This window comes from Salvia splendens, chromosome 12, assembly GCF_004379255.2.
Source record: "Salvia splendens isolate huo1 chromosome 12, SspV2, whole genome shotgun sequence".
Taxonomy (NCBI): domain Eukaryota; kingdom Viridiplantae; phylum Streptophyta; class Magnoliopsida; order Lamiales; family Lamiaceae; genus Salvia; species Salvia splendens.
Genome location: NC_056043.1, coordinates 28,532,312 through 28,552,856, shown reverse-complemented (window position 1 = coordinate 28,552,856; position 20,545 = coordinate 28,532,312). Strand labels below are relative to the sequence as shown.

At 42.7% G+C, this 20,545-nt stretch overlaps 1 protein-coding gene and 1 pseudogene across 1 annotated transcript; both read right to left on the bottom strand.

The window, feature by feature from the left end:
• Positions 1-2,056: 2,056 nt before the first annotated feature.
• Positions 2,057-3,026, bottom strand: LOC121758837 (zinc-finger homeodomain protein 5-like). The gene has a single exon (XM_042154249.1). It carries the CDS (start codon positions 2,795-2,797, stop codon positions 2,126-2,128), a length of 672 nt encoding a protein of 223 aa, XP_042010183.1. The 5' UTR covers positions 2,798-3,026; the 3' UTR covers positions 2,057-2,125.
• A 3,337-nt stretch (positions 3,027-6,363) lies between these two features.
• On the bottom strand, positions 6,364-15,070 carry LOC121757829 (annotated as a pseudogene).
• Between the last annotated feature and the right edge of the window lie 5,475 nt (positions 15,071-20,545).

Here is a 20,545-nt window from a genome sequence, read left to right as displayed (position 1 = left end):
TACTCATCAACAAACTTGGCAAATGACAAGTTAAATCATACCACCACGTTTCTATGCTTTGACAATTTGTGGTTTTATTTCGCCATGTGTCTTTATTTGTTTAGTTTAATTGTAAAAGATGTTGAGTTAAGGCTTAAAAAAAAGACTCATGTGGAATTGGCTCATTAGTCCACATTGAGAGAAGAGAGACAAAAAAACCTGTCAAAGGAGAAATTGTAAATACCTACCGTTAGTGTAGGAGGCGCCCACAATGAGAGAAGAGAGAAAAAAACGTGTGGAAAGAAAGAGGAGAGAAATAGTACTCTCCAAGTTTCTGCACTGTGTAGTCATGATTTTTGTCACGATCAGAGGATCAAACATTGTTTAATCGGAAGACTCGTCATGCTTCATTCTGATCGAATGAAATAGAATTTGAACGGTAAGATCGTCAAGCTTCATTCTGATCGAATGAAATAGAATTTGAACGGTAAGATCTTGAGTTATGAATTTTTGAATGTGACTTCAGTTTCTTGATATGTTTATTTCATTTGTTTTGAAGTTGTGTTGAGTTTCTAGTGCATTCGATGAGTGGTTAAGAATTATATATTATTGTAAACTTTTTGATTGTATTCTCTCTTTTGTGGTAGTGAATTTGGTAGACCGATGGGTCTCATGGTTTTTATCTCTTCGCACTAAAAAGAGTTTTCCACGTAAAATTTTGGTGTTGATATTTTCTATTATCACTTCTCATTATCAAATTATTGATTCTCCTACACTAGGTGTTATTATATTTTTGCAAATTGGGAGGTTTGTGTGTTTTAGAATGAGGCCACTCCTCCCCACAAAAACGAATGTTCATAATTTTATCTTACTATAGATTTAAATCACGAAATGTATAATACTAATTAAACACAATGGTAAAAATACGCCAATAATATACGGCACAAAAATACGCTGAGAGATGTTGTGATCGCTAATTAACAAAAATACGAATGTGAGATATTGTCACATTCATTTTAGGTTTGAATTGCAAACATTAACTATTCAAACAATATTTTAGAAAAATGTATACAAATTAATTAAAGTATATACATATGGAACTATTGACGAATATATTGGTGATTGATTTATTGATTGATGGGTCCATGATTAGGCAGAAATTGAAGTGTTGCTCGTGATTCGACTGACGTGTTTGTATTGATTCAAAATTAAAACATCCTATTTTAGCTGACATCACTGCTGTACTTATTATTCATAATTCAAGTGTTCACGGACTTGCATCCGGTTCGAACCCAACCCAAATCATCACGAAGATAAGTGGTTGCGATTCTGATTTTCCGTATTTTATTTTAATTTCACAAATAGCATATTAATTTTAAAACCTATTGATCCTTAAAAAATTATATGCACTATTAATATAAATGTCAGTTTATTTTCTTAAAAATGCTACGTTTACATAAAATGTGTGTTTATTGGTAAGGTAATATCACTTCATATCTCTGTTTAATAAGTATGTTCAAGGTTTTAGTGATTTTGAATGCTTTTTTATGTACGAAAGTGTACCTTAACAGCTCATAAAAAGTTTCAAGTTTTGCTATATCAAATCTAAAGATTAATTGTATCTAAATTCTACAAAAATATTTGCATATTCAAAATTTGATATAACAATCTCTTGATAATAAAATTAAATTTAAAACTAAACAAAAAAATATGAATAACAATAATACTACTACTACTACATTGAGGGGGAAAAAAGTGGACCAATAGAATCATTCGTACATCAATTGCTTTTTCAACTAAATCAAAGAGAAACCAATAAAGTGACAGAAGAGATAATAATTAATGAAAATTTCGTGAAACAAATTATGAATAATGGGTGCTCCCTCAACTCACAGCATGCCCATGTTCCTCCTCTGAACTTATAATAATTCAACCTCCACGTCGCATAGATAGAAATCTACAACCACTATCATTTTATGCTTTGAAATTTAGTACTTGGACAATATACTTAATTGTTAATTCACCCTAAAAATCTGAGTAGGAAAATACAAAAGGATAGCAATAACTAGCATGCATATATGAAAATTGAAATCCATAATTAAATGAAATAGTGAACAGTAACATAAATAGGAAATCTGGAAAAAGCCTAATTTACATTTGGAAAGATGGTGGTAGTTTTATTGGAAGAAGAAGAAATAGTCTTATTGTTATGCATCCAAACCTTGAAAACCTGCCTCTTCACTCCCGTCTCCGCGCAAAACCTCTGCATCTCCGCGTCGTCTTCTCGAGGAATCCTCCACCCCACCTTCTCCGCGAACTCCAGCATCTTCTCCTTCTGCGCCGCCGTGAACTTCGTCCTGAACCGCTTCTGCGGCGGGGCCGGCGCCACCGCGTTCAGATGGAACGCGCTGAAGTTCAGCTCCTCGCTCGACGAATCTCCGCCTCCGCCGCCGCCGAAGGCCATCCTGACCGGCTGCATCGCCGCGGCGCCGGACCAGTTGGCGGCGGCGCGGTGGGGCAATGGCGGAGTGAGCTGGAGCGGGTGGACCATCGCCGACCCGGAGGGCTGCTGGTGGAGGTCCTTGCGGTGGAAGTTGCGGTGGCAGGAGCAGGCGGCGCAGTTGAGGGCTTCGAGGGAGCCCTCATCGCCGCCGGGCATGAACTCGCCGCAGCCGTCGGTGACGTTGCCGCCGATGTTAGCGGCGTGGTTCTTCAAGCACTCGCGGTAGCTGAATCTCGGGTTGGCGGGCTTCGGTCTGGAGGCGCCTCCGCTAGTCGGGTTCATGATTTCCTTGTCTTCACCACCACTTAATGACATGACGAATTGTGGGAGAAGGAAGGATCTATATGTTCATGGTTTGGAATAAGAAAATGATGGGGAATTGTAATAAAATGGTGGTGTTGCTGGGGTTCCAACAAGAGACAGCTTGGTTGCTTGTAATGAAGCTGAGAGAGAGAAAGGGAAGAGTGAGAAGAAAACAAGAATCGTCGCAGAAGAGAAAGAAAGAAGGCCGACAGAGTCATGTTCGTTCTGCCACATGGTCCCATCCCACCCATTCATTACTGCCCCCCTATTTCTTATCTTCATTTCCCATATACTTGTTTTTTTACCTTCATAACAATATGATGTAACCATCACACATTAACACTATAACGGATACATTTGTGCTACTCCAAATTATAATCTTATTATGGACTATGAAATCAAAATTGGTGAATCCAAAAATTATAACGTATTTTTATTTATTTAATTGGAAATTGGAAAATGAGTAAGTATGTGATTACTTATGCAACTACTAGCTAGTTGTTGTGCCCGCACGGGGCACCACAACATTTTTAGGTTAAATGATAACTCTATAAAATTACAATACAAATACTTTTATAAAAATATAAATTTGAATATAATTTGGGCCAAATTAAGATTCTCTTAAGTCTCTAGGCCCATACCAACCCAAATGAAAAAGAACGGAATGAAAAACAATTGTTGGTATGGGCTTTACCACACACCCTCGCCCATCGCATTCCTATGAATAACACTTACTACAAACTAATTACTACTTGGCAAACATATTACAGTACTATTGTATTTTATTACCGTAGTCCAAAATTAACACTTAACAATGGGAGCTTTATAAATTAATATAAACAAAAAAAAAATCCTAGAGCATTTATATAGTCAAATTTAGTACTTTCTCCGTCTCAAGGTAGTTGGGATATTTCTTTTGAGCACGAGATTTAAGATATTGATGTATTAAAGTAGAGAAAGTAAAGTAAGAGAAACAATAAAAATAAGATAGATGAACAGAGAATAAAGTATGAGAGCGGATAAAGTTTTTACCTTAAATGTGATTCAATTATCTTGACACAGCCCCAAAAAGAAATACAACTCAACTACATTGGGACGTAAGGAGTATCATTTTCATTTAACTACAATATTATTTTTGGCAGAATACCAATATCATTTTCTATTTTCAATCATTATAATACTCCCTCCGTCCCGGCTAAGATGACACATTGTTTAGCCGGCACGGAATTATAGGAGTTATTGGTTAAAGTGTTTAATTGGAGAGAGAAAAAGTGAGTATAAGTATTAAAGTAGAGAGGTAAAGAAAGATGGATATTTTAATAGGAGTGAAAAAAACGGTTGAGTGTATTAATTAGAGAGAGAAAGTTTCCAAAAATAGGAAATGTGTCATCTTAATAGGAACAAACTAAAAAGTAAAACGTGTCATTTTAAGCGGGACGGGGGAGTAGTTAGTTATCATGGAAGACGTGAGTTACCATTTGATTAATTCGTCATTGTATTGGATTAATTAATTAATAATTAAATTAAACCTGGTGTGAACAGTGAACTGCACAAGAATTTACTACTCTTATGAAAAATAAATAAATAAATTGTCCTTTATAATGGCTTAGAGTCAACTTAAGTACAAATACACGTGTTTAACAAGACATTCATTCCTCACACACTTCTTCAACTACTAAGTGACTAACCATCCATAACACACCGAATAAGATACAAATGGTCCAAGTATTGATTAAAATCTTCACTAATTTTTCAAATGAATAGGACCACCATCTAACAAGATGCTGGAATATTAATTCTATCTATTCCCCATAATTTTTTTATTTATTAACGTATAAATATTGCAATATCTAGGAGGAGTAGTTAATTATTCGAGCACATACGAAATTTTTTATACTGTATTAATTAAATCATTTTTTTATGGTTTGGGATTATGTGTTGTGCTGTTTGTACGGCTCAATGCATTCAGGGATGCAAATGTTTTAGTAGTACTATTTATTTTCTAAACAAAGAACTTTTTGTTTTCAATTGTGTTGATTCACAAGTAATTTCACCACCAAATCCATTATTTATATTTATCGTGGGAAATGACAGCCTAATAAAGCTAAAAGCTCCGGTTAATGGAGTATTGTGGGGATGGGAGAAATTAATTTTTGACTTTAATGAATAAAAAGTTGAAATTCATGGCAACTTTTTGTCTAGAATAAATGTATACTTATTCGGAAAATTGAGTACGTTGAGTACAAATGCAATTATAATCGCCTTTATGAAAAAATCAGCCAGCAAGTTGAAATAAATTACATTAGTTTCTCTGATAAGTTTAAGGTTTAATAGATCTTCCGATTGGTACGTATTGTATATTTTACATCACTTTTATAAATTCACTTAATCTATAAAAATAGAATGACTCACCACGAAAAGCATTCGTTTCTATTAAAATTAAAATAGAATGACTTTAACATTGTTGTCATTTAATTAGTTTACGTTTTATGATATTTTTTGAAAATCATCATTGACATAATTAATTAAAAAATATAATAATATAAATTTTGATTCAGTCTTTTATTTATTTTTAAAGTTAATAAACAAAAATGGACAGATTGAATTTAATTTTTTATGCAACTTGTAAAATTAATGATATCTGTAAAGATTTTAAGGTATTAAAATTGGATAATTTGAAAAAAAAACTAACTTGGACTAGATGAGAATGATAATCATAAATAATATAGTACTAGTATTCACGTAAAGTATAGTATAAAATAACATTTCTCTTTTTGTATCATATCCATTTTATATAAAGCTCTAATCCGACAAGTTTTGAATATAGAATCTGGTCATAATATATTGTTGTCGAAAAACATCATTAACTAAGGTTTTAAGGTATCCTAACTGACTAAGTCTATCACTAAGTCGTGGCTCCATGTACTGTAGAGTTGAGTATTTCTAGTTTTGAAAAACACTAAATCTTTCCATCGGCAAATTTAACGGTAACGACAACCGTCGGAAACTCTTAGTTATTTAGTCCTAATTAATTGCACACATTATTTGTGAACATATAATACTCATTATATATGAGCAATAAAATATCTATGTTACAGGATAAAATTGGTCAAAGAGATCACATCGCATCGCTTCTTGGTATATGCTTGTCGTTTTAGCATACAGTACATAATATATGAATAAATTATAATTTAAATCAGTATATTCTTTTCGCTCCATTTAAAATAAGACGCACGCTCACTCTACAGTCACTCCTCTCACATCACATGTAGTATCTTCAAATTCAAAAAAAGAGACAAAAAGTAGCCTTGCCTGCCTCCTCCCCTTCTCTCTCATTCCCCTGTTTGTGGATCAATTTATTTGTATTTCTTGCAATGCTCTTTAAGCTTTTTCATTAGTACTACTCAATCTGTTGCAAAAACACAAGAATTTCATAACATTGCAAAAGCACAAGAAAGAAAGGTGTAATTAAGTAAACATAATGAAAATCAAATACAGTAGTAGGAGTAGGAGTAGGAGTAGTTAGTAATGAAGCAAACACAATGAATCATGATGCATGGATCGATGAATCAATTGAGTTAGACTGGATAGTCATGTATGCAATCCTCCCACGGCCCATTTTTGGGTGGCTGAACGTTCTTAAGCGCAACCCACACAGCACTATTGCATTTGAATCCACTCCCAAATGCAATCTGCCACACTCTGTTCCCCTTCCTCATCCGCCCCTTCGCCTCCACGTACGCCAGCTCGTACCAAATCGAGCTGGACGACGTGTTCCCGAACCTGTGGAGCGTCATCCTCGACGCCTCCACATCCACGGGCAACAGCTGGAGGTTGGCCTCCAGCTCATCGATCACCGCCCTCCCTCCCTCCCGCGTGGATGCAGAAGTGTTCGAACGCCATCTTGAAATCGGGTATGTAAGGCTTCACCTTCTTCCTCCCAAACACCTTCTTCATCACCAGCGTCGTGAAGAACAGAAGCTGCTCGCTCACCGGCAGCACCAGCGGCCCCAGCGTCGTGATGTTCGTCTTCAGCGCCCCTCCCGCGATCGCCATCTGATGAATCCGCGAATTTCTGATGTTAGTGAATGCAGGAAAATACAGATCACGACACAGAGAATTTACGTGGTTCGATTTACTGAAGTAAATCTACGTCCACGGGAAGAAAAGAGGGCAGAGTTGTATTGCTTGATCTGTTTTCTACAGCTTACAAATACAAACTTGCTATATGGTGTTTTATCTCTAGAGAGCTTAACCTTTTTCTACCAGATCTAAGTTCTATTTATACATCGAACTAAGATCGTGGCTTGCATCACCACTAATGATGGTTGTGGATGTCGTGGAGGTCATGCAATCCTGCATGGGTCCACTATCCTGCCTGAATTAATGACTGCTTGACACCACTAAATAGATCGTGGGTGTAGTGGAGATCGTGGAGGTTCTGACATGAGTTGACTATCTCCCAGTTCGGTCAAATACTGAGACCGAACTGCTGAACTATTGCCGAGCAGCTTTTGCCGATCTGAGAGTAGAGCTTGAATGGTCGGCTTTTACCGAGCTGTAGGCTGGGGCCGAACTCTTTGGTAATGCCGAACTGATTGGTCGGCTTGTACCGAGCTGTAGGCTGGGGCCGAACTCTTTGGTAATGCCGAACTGATACTCTTCCTTGGGCTTTGGGCTGATGGGCCGTCATTGCTGTTGGGCTTGTTTAGTACGCACCCCATCACTACCCCCCCCGAAGGGCGAAGTGAATCACTTCGGCGAAGTGAGTCACTTCGGCATTCTGGATAAAGGCAAGGGGGAGGCTGATGTCAGGGGACGTGCCTTGCACGTGACTGCATTAAATGCGACAGTAAAATCCGGCCGTTGAATCCTGAAAAGGTGGGATTCGAAACGGTGCGACGATTTTGAAATCTTCGCCGAACCTGATAAATACCTCCTTTCTTCATCATTGAAGCACTTTTGCGACTGCTTCTTCTGCACTCTATCTCCTTTGCGTAAAAATTTCCTTCCGCTTTCAAGAATTTCTTCAGAATTTCTTCAGATTTTGCAAAGAGTAAGAAAGGGGGCAAGGGGTCTTCTGGCCGGAAAGAGTCCGGAGAGAAGACTGTAGAATACTTTCACAGCGTCTTGAGTAAGGACACCGTGATATCTCTACACGAAAAATATCTTCTTCCCGGGGGGAAGGCGGTGGTTCCCGACGATGATCATAGGGCTAACGACCCGCCGGAGGGTTATGCCACCGTTTACGAAGCCTGCTTAGAATGCGGGCTTCGTTTCCCTCTTCCCCCACCTTTTGTAGAGCTTCTTGATTTTTTTCAACTCCCTTTAGGTCAGGTGACTCCGAATTCTTGGAGGCACTTGTCGGCTTTTGCTGCCGAACTCCGTAGGCTAGATAAGGATCTGTCTCTGCGGGCAATCCTTAATTTTTTCCAATTTAAAAGGAAAGGATCTTGGTTTTACTTGATCCCCTTACAGCCTTTTAGGGCGTTCTGCAAAACCAAGTGGCCGAAATGGCAAAACCGCTTCTTTTTTTATAATAGGACAGCGGCTCCGGGCTTTCCCTGGAGAGGGCCGAAGTCCGTGATTCCTCATCCTCGGTTAGAACCGTTGGCCGAGCTCGAGGGCGAGCTCAATAAGATTCCTATGATTAGGAAACAATACTCGGAAACTGAGCTCGTCAAGGGCGACCTCGTGTTCAATATCTCGTCTTCGGACGAAGAAACTGAGGGTGAGGATTTTTTTTTTATGCTTTACTGCTTTAGCAGCGAAAACTAACCTTGTTTCCTTGCTTTTTGGCAGTGTACATGCTGAATAAGGCTAGCCGCAAATCTTCGGAGTCCAAGGAGCCGGAGAGGCCGAAAACCACCAGCTCGGCGTCTGATGCCGAGAGGACTCCGAAAAGGCAAAAAACCTCTTCGGATCCGAAGAAGCCGGAGTCGACTTCGGCAAAGGGGAAGGGGAATGCCCAGAAGCCCCCGAGAGCGCCAGAGAAAGACGTGGTCTTGGCGCCTCCTTCGGAACATATCTGTGAGCCGTTTTTATGGCCCACGGACTTCGCCGAGGTGAATTCTCTTCTTGATTTTCTGGCCTTGCTTTTTTTTCCTGTATTTTTTGTGGCCCCTTTGTTGACTTTTTTCTTTATTCATTTTCAGAGGAACGATATGCTCTCCAAGCTCGTCGCCGTCGAACTCTCCAAAGCGTCCAATGACTATGCTGAGATGCAGAGGAAGTTGGCGGCTGCTTGTCATCGGGCCGAACAGGCTGAGGCTAACTTTGAGAAGGCCAGAGCTGCTAGGATTTCGGCCCAGGATGAAGGTCAGTTTGCCAAAAACCAGCTCGTCATCCAGCGAGAGCAGACGAAACGGAGGGATGCTGCTGCCGTGGTTGCCCAAGGGGAGGCTCTCCGTGTTTACACGGAGAAACTCTTTTTGAGCAGCCAGTTCTCGGCCTTTGTCGGTAGTCTGGTAAGGCTAATTGCCGATAAGGGCGAGCAGGGGGCCGACGTCGTGCTGCCTCTGTACAGCCGAGAGATAGCAGCTCGGCTTCAGAATCTGCCGCTCCTTGAGGAGCTCGCTTCATCCTCGGTCCTGCTTTCTGCAGACCGAGTCCGGAGTTGTCGAGCTGATCGGGACGAGAACCTGGAGGCTATCTTTGCCTCCGTGGGACCCGTTTCACCCGCTTCGACTTACAACGGAGAGGGTGAGGCCGAGCCGCTGGAGCGGGAGGCCGAAGTCGAGCGGGCCGGGCATCCGGAGAAGGAAGCCGATCAGGAGGCGGAGGCGAGGCAAGCAGGATGCGAGGCCGAGGCTGAGGTAGCTCAGGAGAAAGAAGCTGAACCAGACCAAGGAGCCGGAGACGAAGCTGGCGGAGTATGATTTCGTCTCCCTTCTCTTAGTCTAGTTTCTTCCTTGTACGGTGGCCTTGAAGCCCTCTTAGTGTAAAAAATTTTCCTTGTGAATGAAAAATTCTCTACACTTGTCTTCGTATAGCTTTTCGTACTCGCCTTTATTCCTGTTGTATTTTACTATCTGCTCGGTACAGCTGCCGAACTAATATAGCTGCTTTGTACTCAAGGAGATGGAGATACTTCACTGGAAACGGCTGTACTCTTCGGCTTTAGACGAAGCTGAGAAAAGAGCTATAGCCGATCAGACGAAGAATGACGAGCTTCTGGCTCGTTTAGTGAAGCTGGATGCCGATAATAAGGACTTAGAGTCCGATAAGAATGATCTGGAGGCCGAGCTGAATACGACCATTGCTGAGAGGACTGCGTACAAGGATTACATCCGTGTGCGCGGGGGAATGACCATATCAGATGTTCAGAGTCGAGTTGACGAACTGTGGGAGGAATACAATGTACTCCGGAGGAACAATGCGCTGGAGAGCTCGGCTTGCCAACAAGTCGTGACATCACTGCGGCGTTGGGCTTCTCGGTACAACATTGTTCTTTCTCGGCGCCCCTCCATAGAAAGATTCCTTCGGCATATCGTGCCAACAGATGCTCGCACTCCAGATCAAACCTCTGGTTCCCTTGTTCAAAATCCTACTCCAAGTCAACAACGAACTCCGGATCAGCCGGAAACGTCAAGACGAGAACGGGCTCAGGAGCAACCGGAATCGTCAAGACAGGGACGGACTGAAAGTCGCCGAGGAGTTGTGACTATGAGCGAGCAAGATCGGCAAATGCTTCGTGAAGAGACTCTTCGCCGCCGAGGTGCTAGGACTTCCCGGGCTCAGAGAAGAGGTGGCAGGTCGATTAGAGCATCTCGTCAACCTGCTTATTCTGCGGCTGCCTGGAGCGCCCGAACTCAGCTTCACGAGGATTTTGTGAATAGATGGCTCAACTTTAGCAACCCTGGACAGTAGAATAGTCCTTTGTAATAGCGTAACGCCATCTCGTAGGGTAGCGGAGTTGTGTGCCGAACAAGATTTGAAAAATGAAATTTTGTTTTCGCTTCTAACACTCTGTATTTACAGCTTAGCGAAAAAATTTCATCGTACTTGTCCTCGGTCTTATGAAGTAAACTTCTTTGACCGGACTTGGTCCTTGGTCTTATGAAGTAAACTTCTTTGACCGGACTTGGTCCTTGGTCTGATGAAATAAACATCTTTGACCGGACTCGTCTTTGGTCTGATGAAATAAACATCTTTGACCGGACTCGTCTTTGGTCTGATGAAATAAACATCTTTGACCGGACTCGTCTTTGGTCTGATGAAATAAACATCTTTGACCGGACTCGTCTTTGGTCTGATGAAATAAACATCTTTGACCGGACTCGTCTTTGGTCTGATGAAATAAACATCTTTGACCGGACTCGTCTTTGGTCTGATGAAATAAACATCTGGTCTGATGAAATAAACATCTTTGACCGGACTCGTCTTTGGTCTGATGAAATAAACATCTTTGACCGGACTCGTCTTTGGTCTGATGAAATAAACATCTCTGACCGGACTTGGTTTGGGTTCTAATTTGGCGATTTTTGTCGCCGGGATCGAACTTTCCCTTGTCCTAATTCGGCGAGTTTTATCGCGTGGATCGGACTTTCCCAGTTAACCGAAGTGGTCTTATGCAGTAAACCTCTTTGACTAGACATGGTCGTCCTCGGTCTTATGAGGTAAACTTCTTTGACCGAACTTGGTCGTCCTAATTCGGCGAGGTTTATCGCGTGGATCGGACTTTCCCTTATTGCAGTTCGTTTCAGACGAAGTGCTTATTTCTTAAGCCGAATTGTGGTCTTGTATCTTCCTGAGAAGCTTGGACTCACAATCGTTGGCTTATTGCAGTTCGTTTCAGACGAAGTGCTTGTTAAGCTGAATTGTGGTCTTGTATCCTCCTTGGAAGCTTGGACTCACAGTCGTTGGCTTGTTGCAGTTCGTTTCAGACGGACTGCTTGTTAAGCTGAATTGTGGTCTTGTATCCTCTTTAGAAGCTTTGACTCACAATCGTTGGCTTGTATATGTTCTAAGAAGGGGATCAGCCTTCGAAGAACAAGATACCTCAGTAACATTTGTAAGAGACGACACGCACATAGACAGACAAAACGCACATAGACAAAAAGACCAAGCAAACCAAAGAAAGCACATTGACCGAACAGGACTCAAGACTGACTGACTGACCGGACTGTCTCTTACAAATGGAACTTTTTGAGGTTGGAAACGTACCATGTTCAGGGTACTTGTGCTCCTGACACGCGAGTCAATTTGTAAGACCCTTTGCCGAGGACTTCTGACACCCGATATGGACCTTCCCATGTGGGTTCGAGTTCGCCCAGCTTTTCTGCTCGGCTTACTTCGTTGTTTCTCAAGACGAGATCTCCCACTTGAAATTGCAGCTTTTTCACCCTTTGGTTAAAATACCGGGCTACTTGCTCCTTGTACTTGGCTGCTTTTATGCAGGCCAATTCTCTTCTTTCTTCGGCAAGATCTAGTCCGGCTCTCAGTCCGTCACCATTCATTTCTGAGGAGAAATTGAGTTCGGGGACTGGGTATGCCGATCTCAACCGGAATCACGGCTTCAGTGCCGTACACCATCGAGTTCGGCTCCGGTGTGACTTCGGTCATTTCGCCTGCCTCTGACTCCGGCTGCTGTGATTGCTATGCTTGATGGTGCCAAACTGATTGCTCGGCACTTTTAAGCGCAATCTGCGAACACACTTGCTCTTTTTCGATCACCTCGGATGACCGCTATCCCTCCTTTGGTGGGGAAGGTGTTCGGCGAGGAAGCCTCTGATCGCTATGATCGGGCTTCTTTTTGTCTTCTCTAGATGAGCTGTCTAAAGACCGTTTTCGACGGTCTGCCTCATCGGCACGAGAAAACTTGTCCGCAATGTCCCACATCTCTTGAGCTGTTTGCGGACTGCATTCCACGAGCTTTCTGTAGAGAGCTCCGAGCAGGATTTCATTTTGGAATGCCGAAATGACAAGTAGATCATTGAGATTATCTACTTGTAGGCATTCCTCATGGAATCTCGTCAGGAAGTCGCTGATCTTTTCGTCGCGACCTTGACGTATAGAAAGCAGCTGAGCCGAAGTAATCCGGGCTTCCGCTTTCTGAAAAAACCTCCTGCTGGCGTTCCCGATGAGCAGCTCGGGGAACAGCTTGCACATATGGACCTCATTGAGACCCTGGTTCGCCATATTATACTGATAGCGTCCCAGGAAGTCATGAGGATCCACCAACCCGTCATAAGTCATTGACGGAGTTCGGTAGTTCTGTGGCAAGGAAGTTCGGGTGATATCGGCCGAGAACGGAGTCTTCAATGCTCCGTACATGGCGAACCCGACACCTCTTCGGTATGGAGGAGATGGAGTTCTCCTGTGATTCCGGTACCGAGGAGGAACAGGAACATGTCGGGGTTGAGGATTCTTCTTCCTGGAAGACACGGCACTACTGCGGTAGCGACTTTCATGTCTGGATGAGGAAGGAGAGTCCACCGTTTTCGTCTTCGGCTCTTGGCTCTTTTGCAGGAAGGCTAAGAACTCATCCTGCTTCTCAGCCAAGAACAGCTTGACAGCCTCATTCAAATCAGGCTGCTGGGAAGACTCGGTGTGTGGACCTTTTGAGCGGCTTGTTTTTGAAAACTGTAAGTAGCTGTATCCCGAGGCTGTTCTCCGGACCTGCGGGCTGGACTAGCTTCCTCATGGTTTTCACGAACGGTATTACGGGTAGTGTGTGATCTGGTATGCATTTTTTTGGGGTGGAAAAAGGGTCAAAAATTCGCTTATCACAAATTTGGTTCTCTGCTTCCCACAGACGGCGCCAGTGATGAATCCGCGAATTTCTGATGTTAGTGAATGCAGGAAAATACAGATCACGACACAGAGAATTTACGTGGTTCGATTTACTGAAGTAAATCTACGTCCACGGGAAGAAAAGAGGGCAGAGTTGTATTGCTTGATCTGTTTTCTACAGCTTACAAATACAAACTTGCTATATGGTGTTTTATCTCTAGAGAGCTTAACCTTTTTCTACCAGATCTAAGTTCTATTTATACATCGAACTAAGATCGTGGCTTGCATCACCACTAATGATGGTTGTGGATGTCGTGGAGGTCATGCAATCCTGCATGGGTCCACTATCCTGCCTGAATTAATGACTGCTTGACACCACTAAATAGATCGTGGGTGTAGTGGAGATCGTGGAGGTTCTGACATGAGTTGACTATCTCCCAGTTCGGTCAAATACTGAGACCGAACTGCTGAACTATTGCCGAGCAGCTTTTGCCGATCTGAGAGTAGAGCTTGAATGGTCGGCTTTTACCGAGCTGTAGGCTGGGGCCGAACTCTTTGGTAATGCCGAACTGATTGGTCGGCTTGTACCGAGCTGTAGGCTGGGGCCGAACTCTTTGGTAATGCCGAACTGATACTCTTCCTTGGGCTTTGGGCTGATGGGCCGTCATTGCTGTTGGGCTTGTTTAGTACGCACCCCATCACCATCAGATCTTTCGACAGCGAAATCCCCGTCTTCCCCTCCTCGTCCTCCTCCTGGTATTCGAGAGGAGGATCGCCGCACCGCCGACTCTGAACAGGCAGTTGGCAATCAGCATCGATTTCTTCACCCCGTGGTAGGAATTCTGCGTGATGTTCTCCGTGCTGACGACGACGGCGTACGTGCTGCGGTGGAGCTGGAGCATGTCCTTAGCGAGATCGACCAAGATGACACCGGCGCTGCAGCCCATCCCGCCTAAATTGAAGGTCTTAATGTTGCCTCTAAGCTTGTATTTGTTGACGATGACAGCGGACAACGACGGAGTGGGGTTGAAGAGGCTGGAGTTCACGACGAGGATGCCGATGTCCTTGGGGTTGATCTTGGTGATGGCTAACAAGGAATCGAAGGCGGCGAAGATGGCTTGCTCTGTTTCTTCTCTGGCGGCCTTCATGGTGGGGGAGGGAGGGATCATGAGGATGGCCTCGGGGAGATGCGTGCGGTCGCCGAGGCCGGACTTGTCTAGGATTTTCTTTTGGAAGTGGACGGAGGAGTCGTCGTAGGAGCCGGCGAGGCGGAGGCGGTCGACGAAGGAGAGGAGGGGGAGGCTGTGGTCGTCGCGGGGGCGGTAGCAGGAGTAGTCGAGGAGGAAGACGGGGCGGGGGCGGGTGAGGAGGTAGAAGGAGGAGGCGAAGATGAGGTGGGTCGAGGGTGAGCTGCATGGCGATGCAGAGGGTGAGGAGGTGGGATGTGAGGTAGTGGTAGCCGAGCTTGACGTGTTTGAGGTTCACGCTTTGGAGGAAATCGGGGAGGCGGTAGGTGTGTTCGCGTTCAAGTTTCACCTTCACTCCCTCCATTTGGGGGAGAGATTTTAGGGAAGTGAGGACTGGACTGGACTGGACTGGACTGGACTGGACTACTAATGTTGTTATTAACGACAAGCTTTGTGGCCTTTGGGAAGAGTTTTTTAATGTAATTTTCTAATGCACTGCACAAAGCATATGCTTTTGCACGTGATCCCTCGTCATTAATTATTATCTTATTACTCACTAATTTGTATATACTTCATTTTTGTATTCGTGGGCTGTATAGTACTTTAATAATTACTCCTTCCTTCCTACATTTCATAATCAAATTTCTCATTTATTTCCATTTTTCTTTATCCCACAAAATTTATCACTCCACGTTCTCCTAACTTATTCTGAAAATTTTCTTTTTTTTGTTAATGGGTGTTAATAGAATTTCAATTTAATGAAGAGCATTAGATATATTCCGGCTCAGTGAGTGACGCATAAGAGTTGTGCGTCGTTATTAATGAAACGCACAACAGTTATGCGTCTTTAGGGAACGACGCACAAAGGTTATGCGTCTTTAAAGAATGACGCACAAAGATTATGTGTCTTTAAATGACGCACAAAGGTTATGCGTCGTTAATGAATGACCCATAAGGGATATGCGTCGTTTAAGAATGACGCATAAGAGTTATACGTCTATAAATCGGGCTTAAGAGGGCAGAAAGCTCCCAATTCACAGACAGAAGCAGCGGAGCATCGCGAAGAGGCAATTTTCTCGATGATTTTCGGCGATTGGAGACGTTTTTCGACAGATTTCAACCAAACTTCAAACATATTTCGGTAATTGTCCTTCCATTTGGCTACATTAATCAATTATTGCTTAATCTGTGGAGCTTTTCCCTAATTTAGCAAAGTTAGGGTTTATAATGAAATTGAAGAATTTATGGTCGATTTTTGTTATTGTGTTGCTTATTTGTGTTGTTTTGTTGCGTATTTGTGTGTTTCACATGTATGTACGGTCAATTGTAGAAGTTAGTGGTTCAATTTGACATTGTATACACTAAGTGTAGAAACTAGATATATTCTCGTGCAAAAATGCAAACATTGTAGTTATCTAATGCTAGTATATATTGGGCAAAATTGTAACATTGAAGTTATATAATGCTAGTATCTCTTGGGTGAATGTTTTGAAGTAGATGGCATCTGCAAGTTCCGAACAACAGTTATGTTATGGACCTGAGGATCCATCACTACTGTTTCATCAGAACGAACACATTTCAGCCTCCTTGTTGGCGAATGGCACATCAAATGTGTTGAGAGTTCGTAGGACGGAGAGTAAGGTTTGGGCATTGCCAATATATGAAAATGTGATGTATTGGCTTGATATATGGGGGTTCAGAGGCGTGGTGCAATGTGGAAGGCCGATGAGGATGGACAATGAGCTAATAACTGCCTTGATCAAGCGCTGGAGGCCTGAGACACACTGTTTCCACCTTCCAGTTGGTGAGGTTACTGTAACCTTACAGGATGTGCAAAGCCTGTGGGGTTTGAGAGCAGACAGGCATGTTTTCACTGGCCGTGACTACCCTGTTGGATTTGAAGATTGGCCAAGCAAGTGTAGAGATTTGTTGGGATGGATAACTGACGCAGAAACAGAAACGAAGCACGGTGGTTTGTTGATGACGTCTCTGATCCACCAAGCGACGATGCCGTTGGGTGATGGGCTGCCTGAGTATGCTTACATCCAAAGAGCACGTATACATGCTCTGATCTTGTTAGGGGGGCTTATTTTACCGGACACCACAGGGTGCAAGGTCCCCTTTATGTGGTTAAATGCCTTAGACGATCCGGAAGATGTGGCTAATATCAGTTGGGGTAGTGCTGCTTTAGCATACCTGTATCATTATTTGTGCGAGGCTTCTGTAGGCAGACAGAGAAGAGATGTGGGTGGACCTATGGTTCTCTTGCAGCTGTGGGCGTGGGAAAGAATGCCTACATTGAGGCCAGCCTTCTTGATATCGCCTATGCACACGCCGTATACCCCGTGTGGAGCCAAGTAATGTTTTTGTTTAAATTAACTCACATAATTATGTATTTTGTTGATAACTTTTGACATTAATATTATGTATAGGTGGCACGGAGTTACTGAAATTGGAAATGCTCCCCGACATTCAGTAGCTCATTATCGTGATCAGTTATCACTGATTCGTCCTGGCCAGGTGAAATTTATTTGTGTTGTCTTAGTTAATGAATTTACTTACTATAGTATGAAATTAATCGTGGTTTTTATTTTATTTGTTTGTAGTTTGTGTGGACACCCTATGCAGACTGTATCCTCCCTGAGCACTGCATTGATTCGACTGCATCGTACTTGTGCGATACTTATTTGGTGTGCTGGTCATTTGTCGAGGCACACGAGGCTGTACGCGTTTGCCGACAATTTAACCGCTAAGCATTATGCGTCTTCCGGCAGGTTTTAAAAGTTCAAAATCTCGAACATAGCCTAAAATGGCCTAAGCTAATCAAATAAAATACATAATAACTGTCATAATACATATCATAATAATGTCGACAACATCTCACAAATGTTGATACATACATATAGTAGCTATCACACCTGCCCCAAACACAAATACATAAACATAGTAGTTGATACATAAACATAACATTCTTTTATATTCATCCTCGACGCCGTGCCCTCTCTTGTTAGCAGTTCCTGCAATTCAACAAAAAATGTCAATACAAAACATAACAGATCTCCAATACACAACGCAAATGCAAATATCTACCTCGACTATACTGAACGGCACCGACTGAGCAATTTCTTCGGTCATGCCCCTCTATCCCGCAATTTCTGCAACGACGGGGAGCTCTCGGTTCATCTTCCTCCTGGACATCCATTTGATTAAGTATCCTCTTCTTCTAACTCGGCCACGCGTTCTAGGAATCAACTGCTGAGGGGTGATGCACAATTTTCATGACGGTGCAACCCAATACTCTTCATGTCTTGGTGCATCAAATGAAACTTGAGTATAGTATTGTGATCTCCATGTACCTAGGTAGTACTTCTCATCTATGAGGTCAATCATAACATGACCTCTGTCTCTAGCAACCGCACAAGCATGCGGACAAGGGATTCTCCACATCTGCCACTTACCACAACTACAACTTGATTCCAAATACCTGACTATTTGAACATTGTTGCCCTTTGACACTCCTTTTTCTATTCTTCCTCGAGTTCGGACATGGTACTTCCCTGTATCTCGGTCAATGACAGTGATGTAATGTTTTCGCCCCTTTGAGTCATTCTTAGCAAGCCTGTCCCTCGCCCATGGGGTTAATTCACCTTCGGTGTGTTCTATTATTGTCTTCTTCTCCACCCACCATTTTACCGTCCTCCAAAATGTCAAATCAACCAACGCTCTAATCGGCAACTCTCGCACACCCCTCAAGACGTTATTGTAGCACTCCGACATGTTTGTTGTGGCCACCCCCCACCTAAGTCCACTATCATAGCACAGTGACCAACACTCTTTTGTAATCCTATTCAGCATTCGAACCGCACCACTGTTGACATCATGTAGTGCTCGACGTCTTCTTGCAAATTTACGCTCCTGAGAACTGACCCCCAACTTCCATATAATGGCCTTCACATTGGGGCCCTTGTGCTTCTTCAACACATTTGTCCTCACATGAAGCAAATAAAATTTGTCGTGTATCTGCGGGGCCCTTGTCATGATTTCAGACTCCATTGCATTCAAGAGTCCTTTATGTCTATCTGATATAATGCACACCTCCCTCTCGTATTTCACGACATGAGTTCTGAGATGATCCAAAAACCACGACCAACTGTCATTGGTTTCTTCATCCACCACAACATATGCAATAGGCAAGCATGTCTTGTTAGCATCAAAACCACAAGCAACAAGCAACTTACCTTTAAATCTTCCTCGGAGGTGAGTCCCGTCCACTGTTAACACCGGTGCGGCCTTCTGGAACGCATGTATTGCAGGCCCAAATGCCCAGAAAATATAGTTGAACACCATTGTACACCTCTGACTCAACAGATCGTTATGCTTCCACTCAACAATTGTGTCCATATTCTGTGACTGGAGTTCAAACATGTAGCTTGGCAACTGCCTAAATGATTCCTCTCATCCACCGTATACAAACTCTATAGCCTTTCTCTTTGCATACCACGCCTTCTTATAACTGATTAACACACCAAATCTGTCTTGAACATCAGCTATTATTGAGAAGACCTTGAAATCGGCACATTGTCGCACATGATGTCGAATCAACAGAGCTATCATTGGGGATGAAAAGTTAGCATGATCTCTATTAGCACGATGGCCTATACAAGTATGTCGATACTTCCACTTCCTAACTTCCCACATATCGTCATGCGACCTTTGTGTAACTGAAACCTCCCACTTACATTCCCTCGCCTTTTCAGCGTCGGTGGTGCTGATGATGCCTGCCCCTGTTACTGTCGTTCCTGCTGGAAATTTGCATACAGCATGTCACCTTCTTAATTTGCTCTCGGCAACCTTAAACTGTTTTTCATTCCAAAAACTCCACATAGTTATAGCAGTCTTCACGTGTAGCTTGGAATCAAATTTTGTTCCCAACACAATCCGATGCGGCTCATTCTCATTCCAATACAAAAGGCTGTGTTCATTGCCATCAACATCATCCGATACTCCAGACGGACGACTTTGTAATTCACGAAAGAATCTAAACCCACTAGGATTGTATTCCGGAAGTGGTTGTTCACCTTGCAAAACAGGTTTACATGGTACTATCTCATCATCAGAACTACCACCGACATCATCAGCACCATCACCATCACTGAGATCGGGGTCTGGCTCTGTCTCAGATAGTGGCCTTGGCTCATCAAGATCATCTGCAACTTCTACCTCGTCATTCAATCCAACACCAACATCAGCAACATCTACAACATCTATATGCTCATTCATACTTCGATCAAAGCTCATTTGGTCCACTCTCGCAGATGATCCAATACCACAGTCAAAACTCATTTGTTCAAACCTCGCAGATGATTCAATACCATAATCAACAACTGGTGGGATTTCTGAACTCCTCACAGGTGAATACTCAACAAATAATTCAATACACCCACTTGAATTTTGAGCATTGTCTCCATAATAATTCAATTGTGTGTTGGTTCATATCTATTCTCATCGCATCACATATCATTGCTACCAATTCAGCATACGAAACACATGAATTTAATATGATGGAGCTCCTCGCACGAGGTGGTTCATAACTAATACCCATATGTGGTAGTTGAACTACTCTACCATCCCAATACAAACTCACAAATACTTGCATGATTTCTGCATCAAAAACATTTAAAACAACAACAATTATGGACATTTTTCCAACAAGCCCCAATTTAATAAATTGGGTAAAACTAACAAATGAAAGCAAAATAAACATGAATAATGAAGCATGTAGCTAAATTGATGAACAAATTACCGTATCTTATGGAGAACACGTTGAAATCACCGGAAA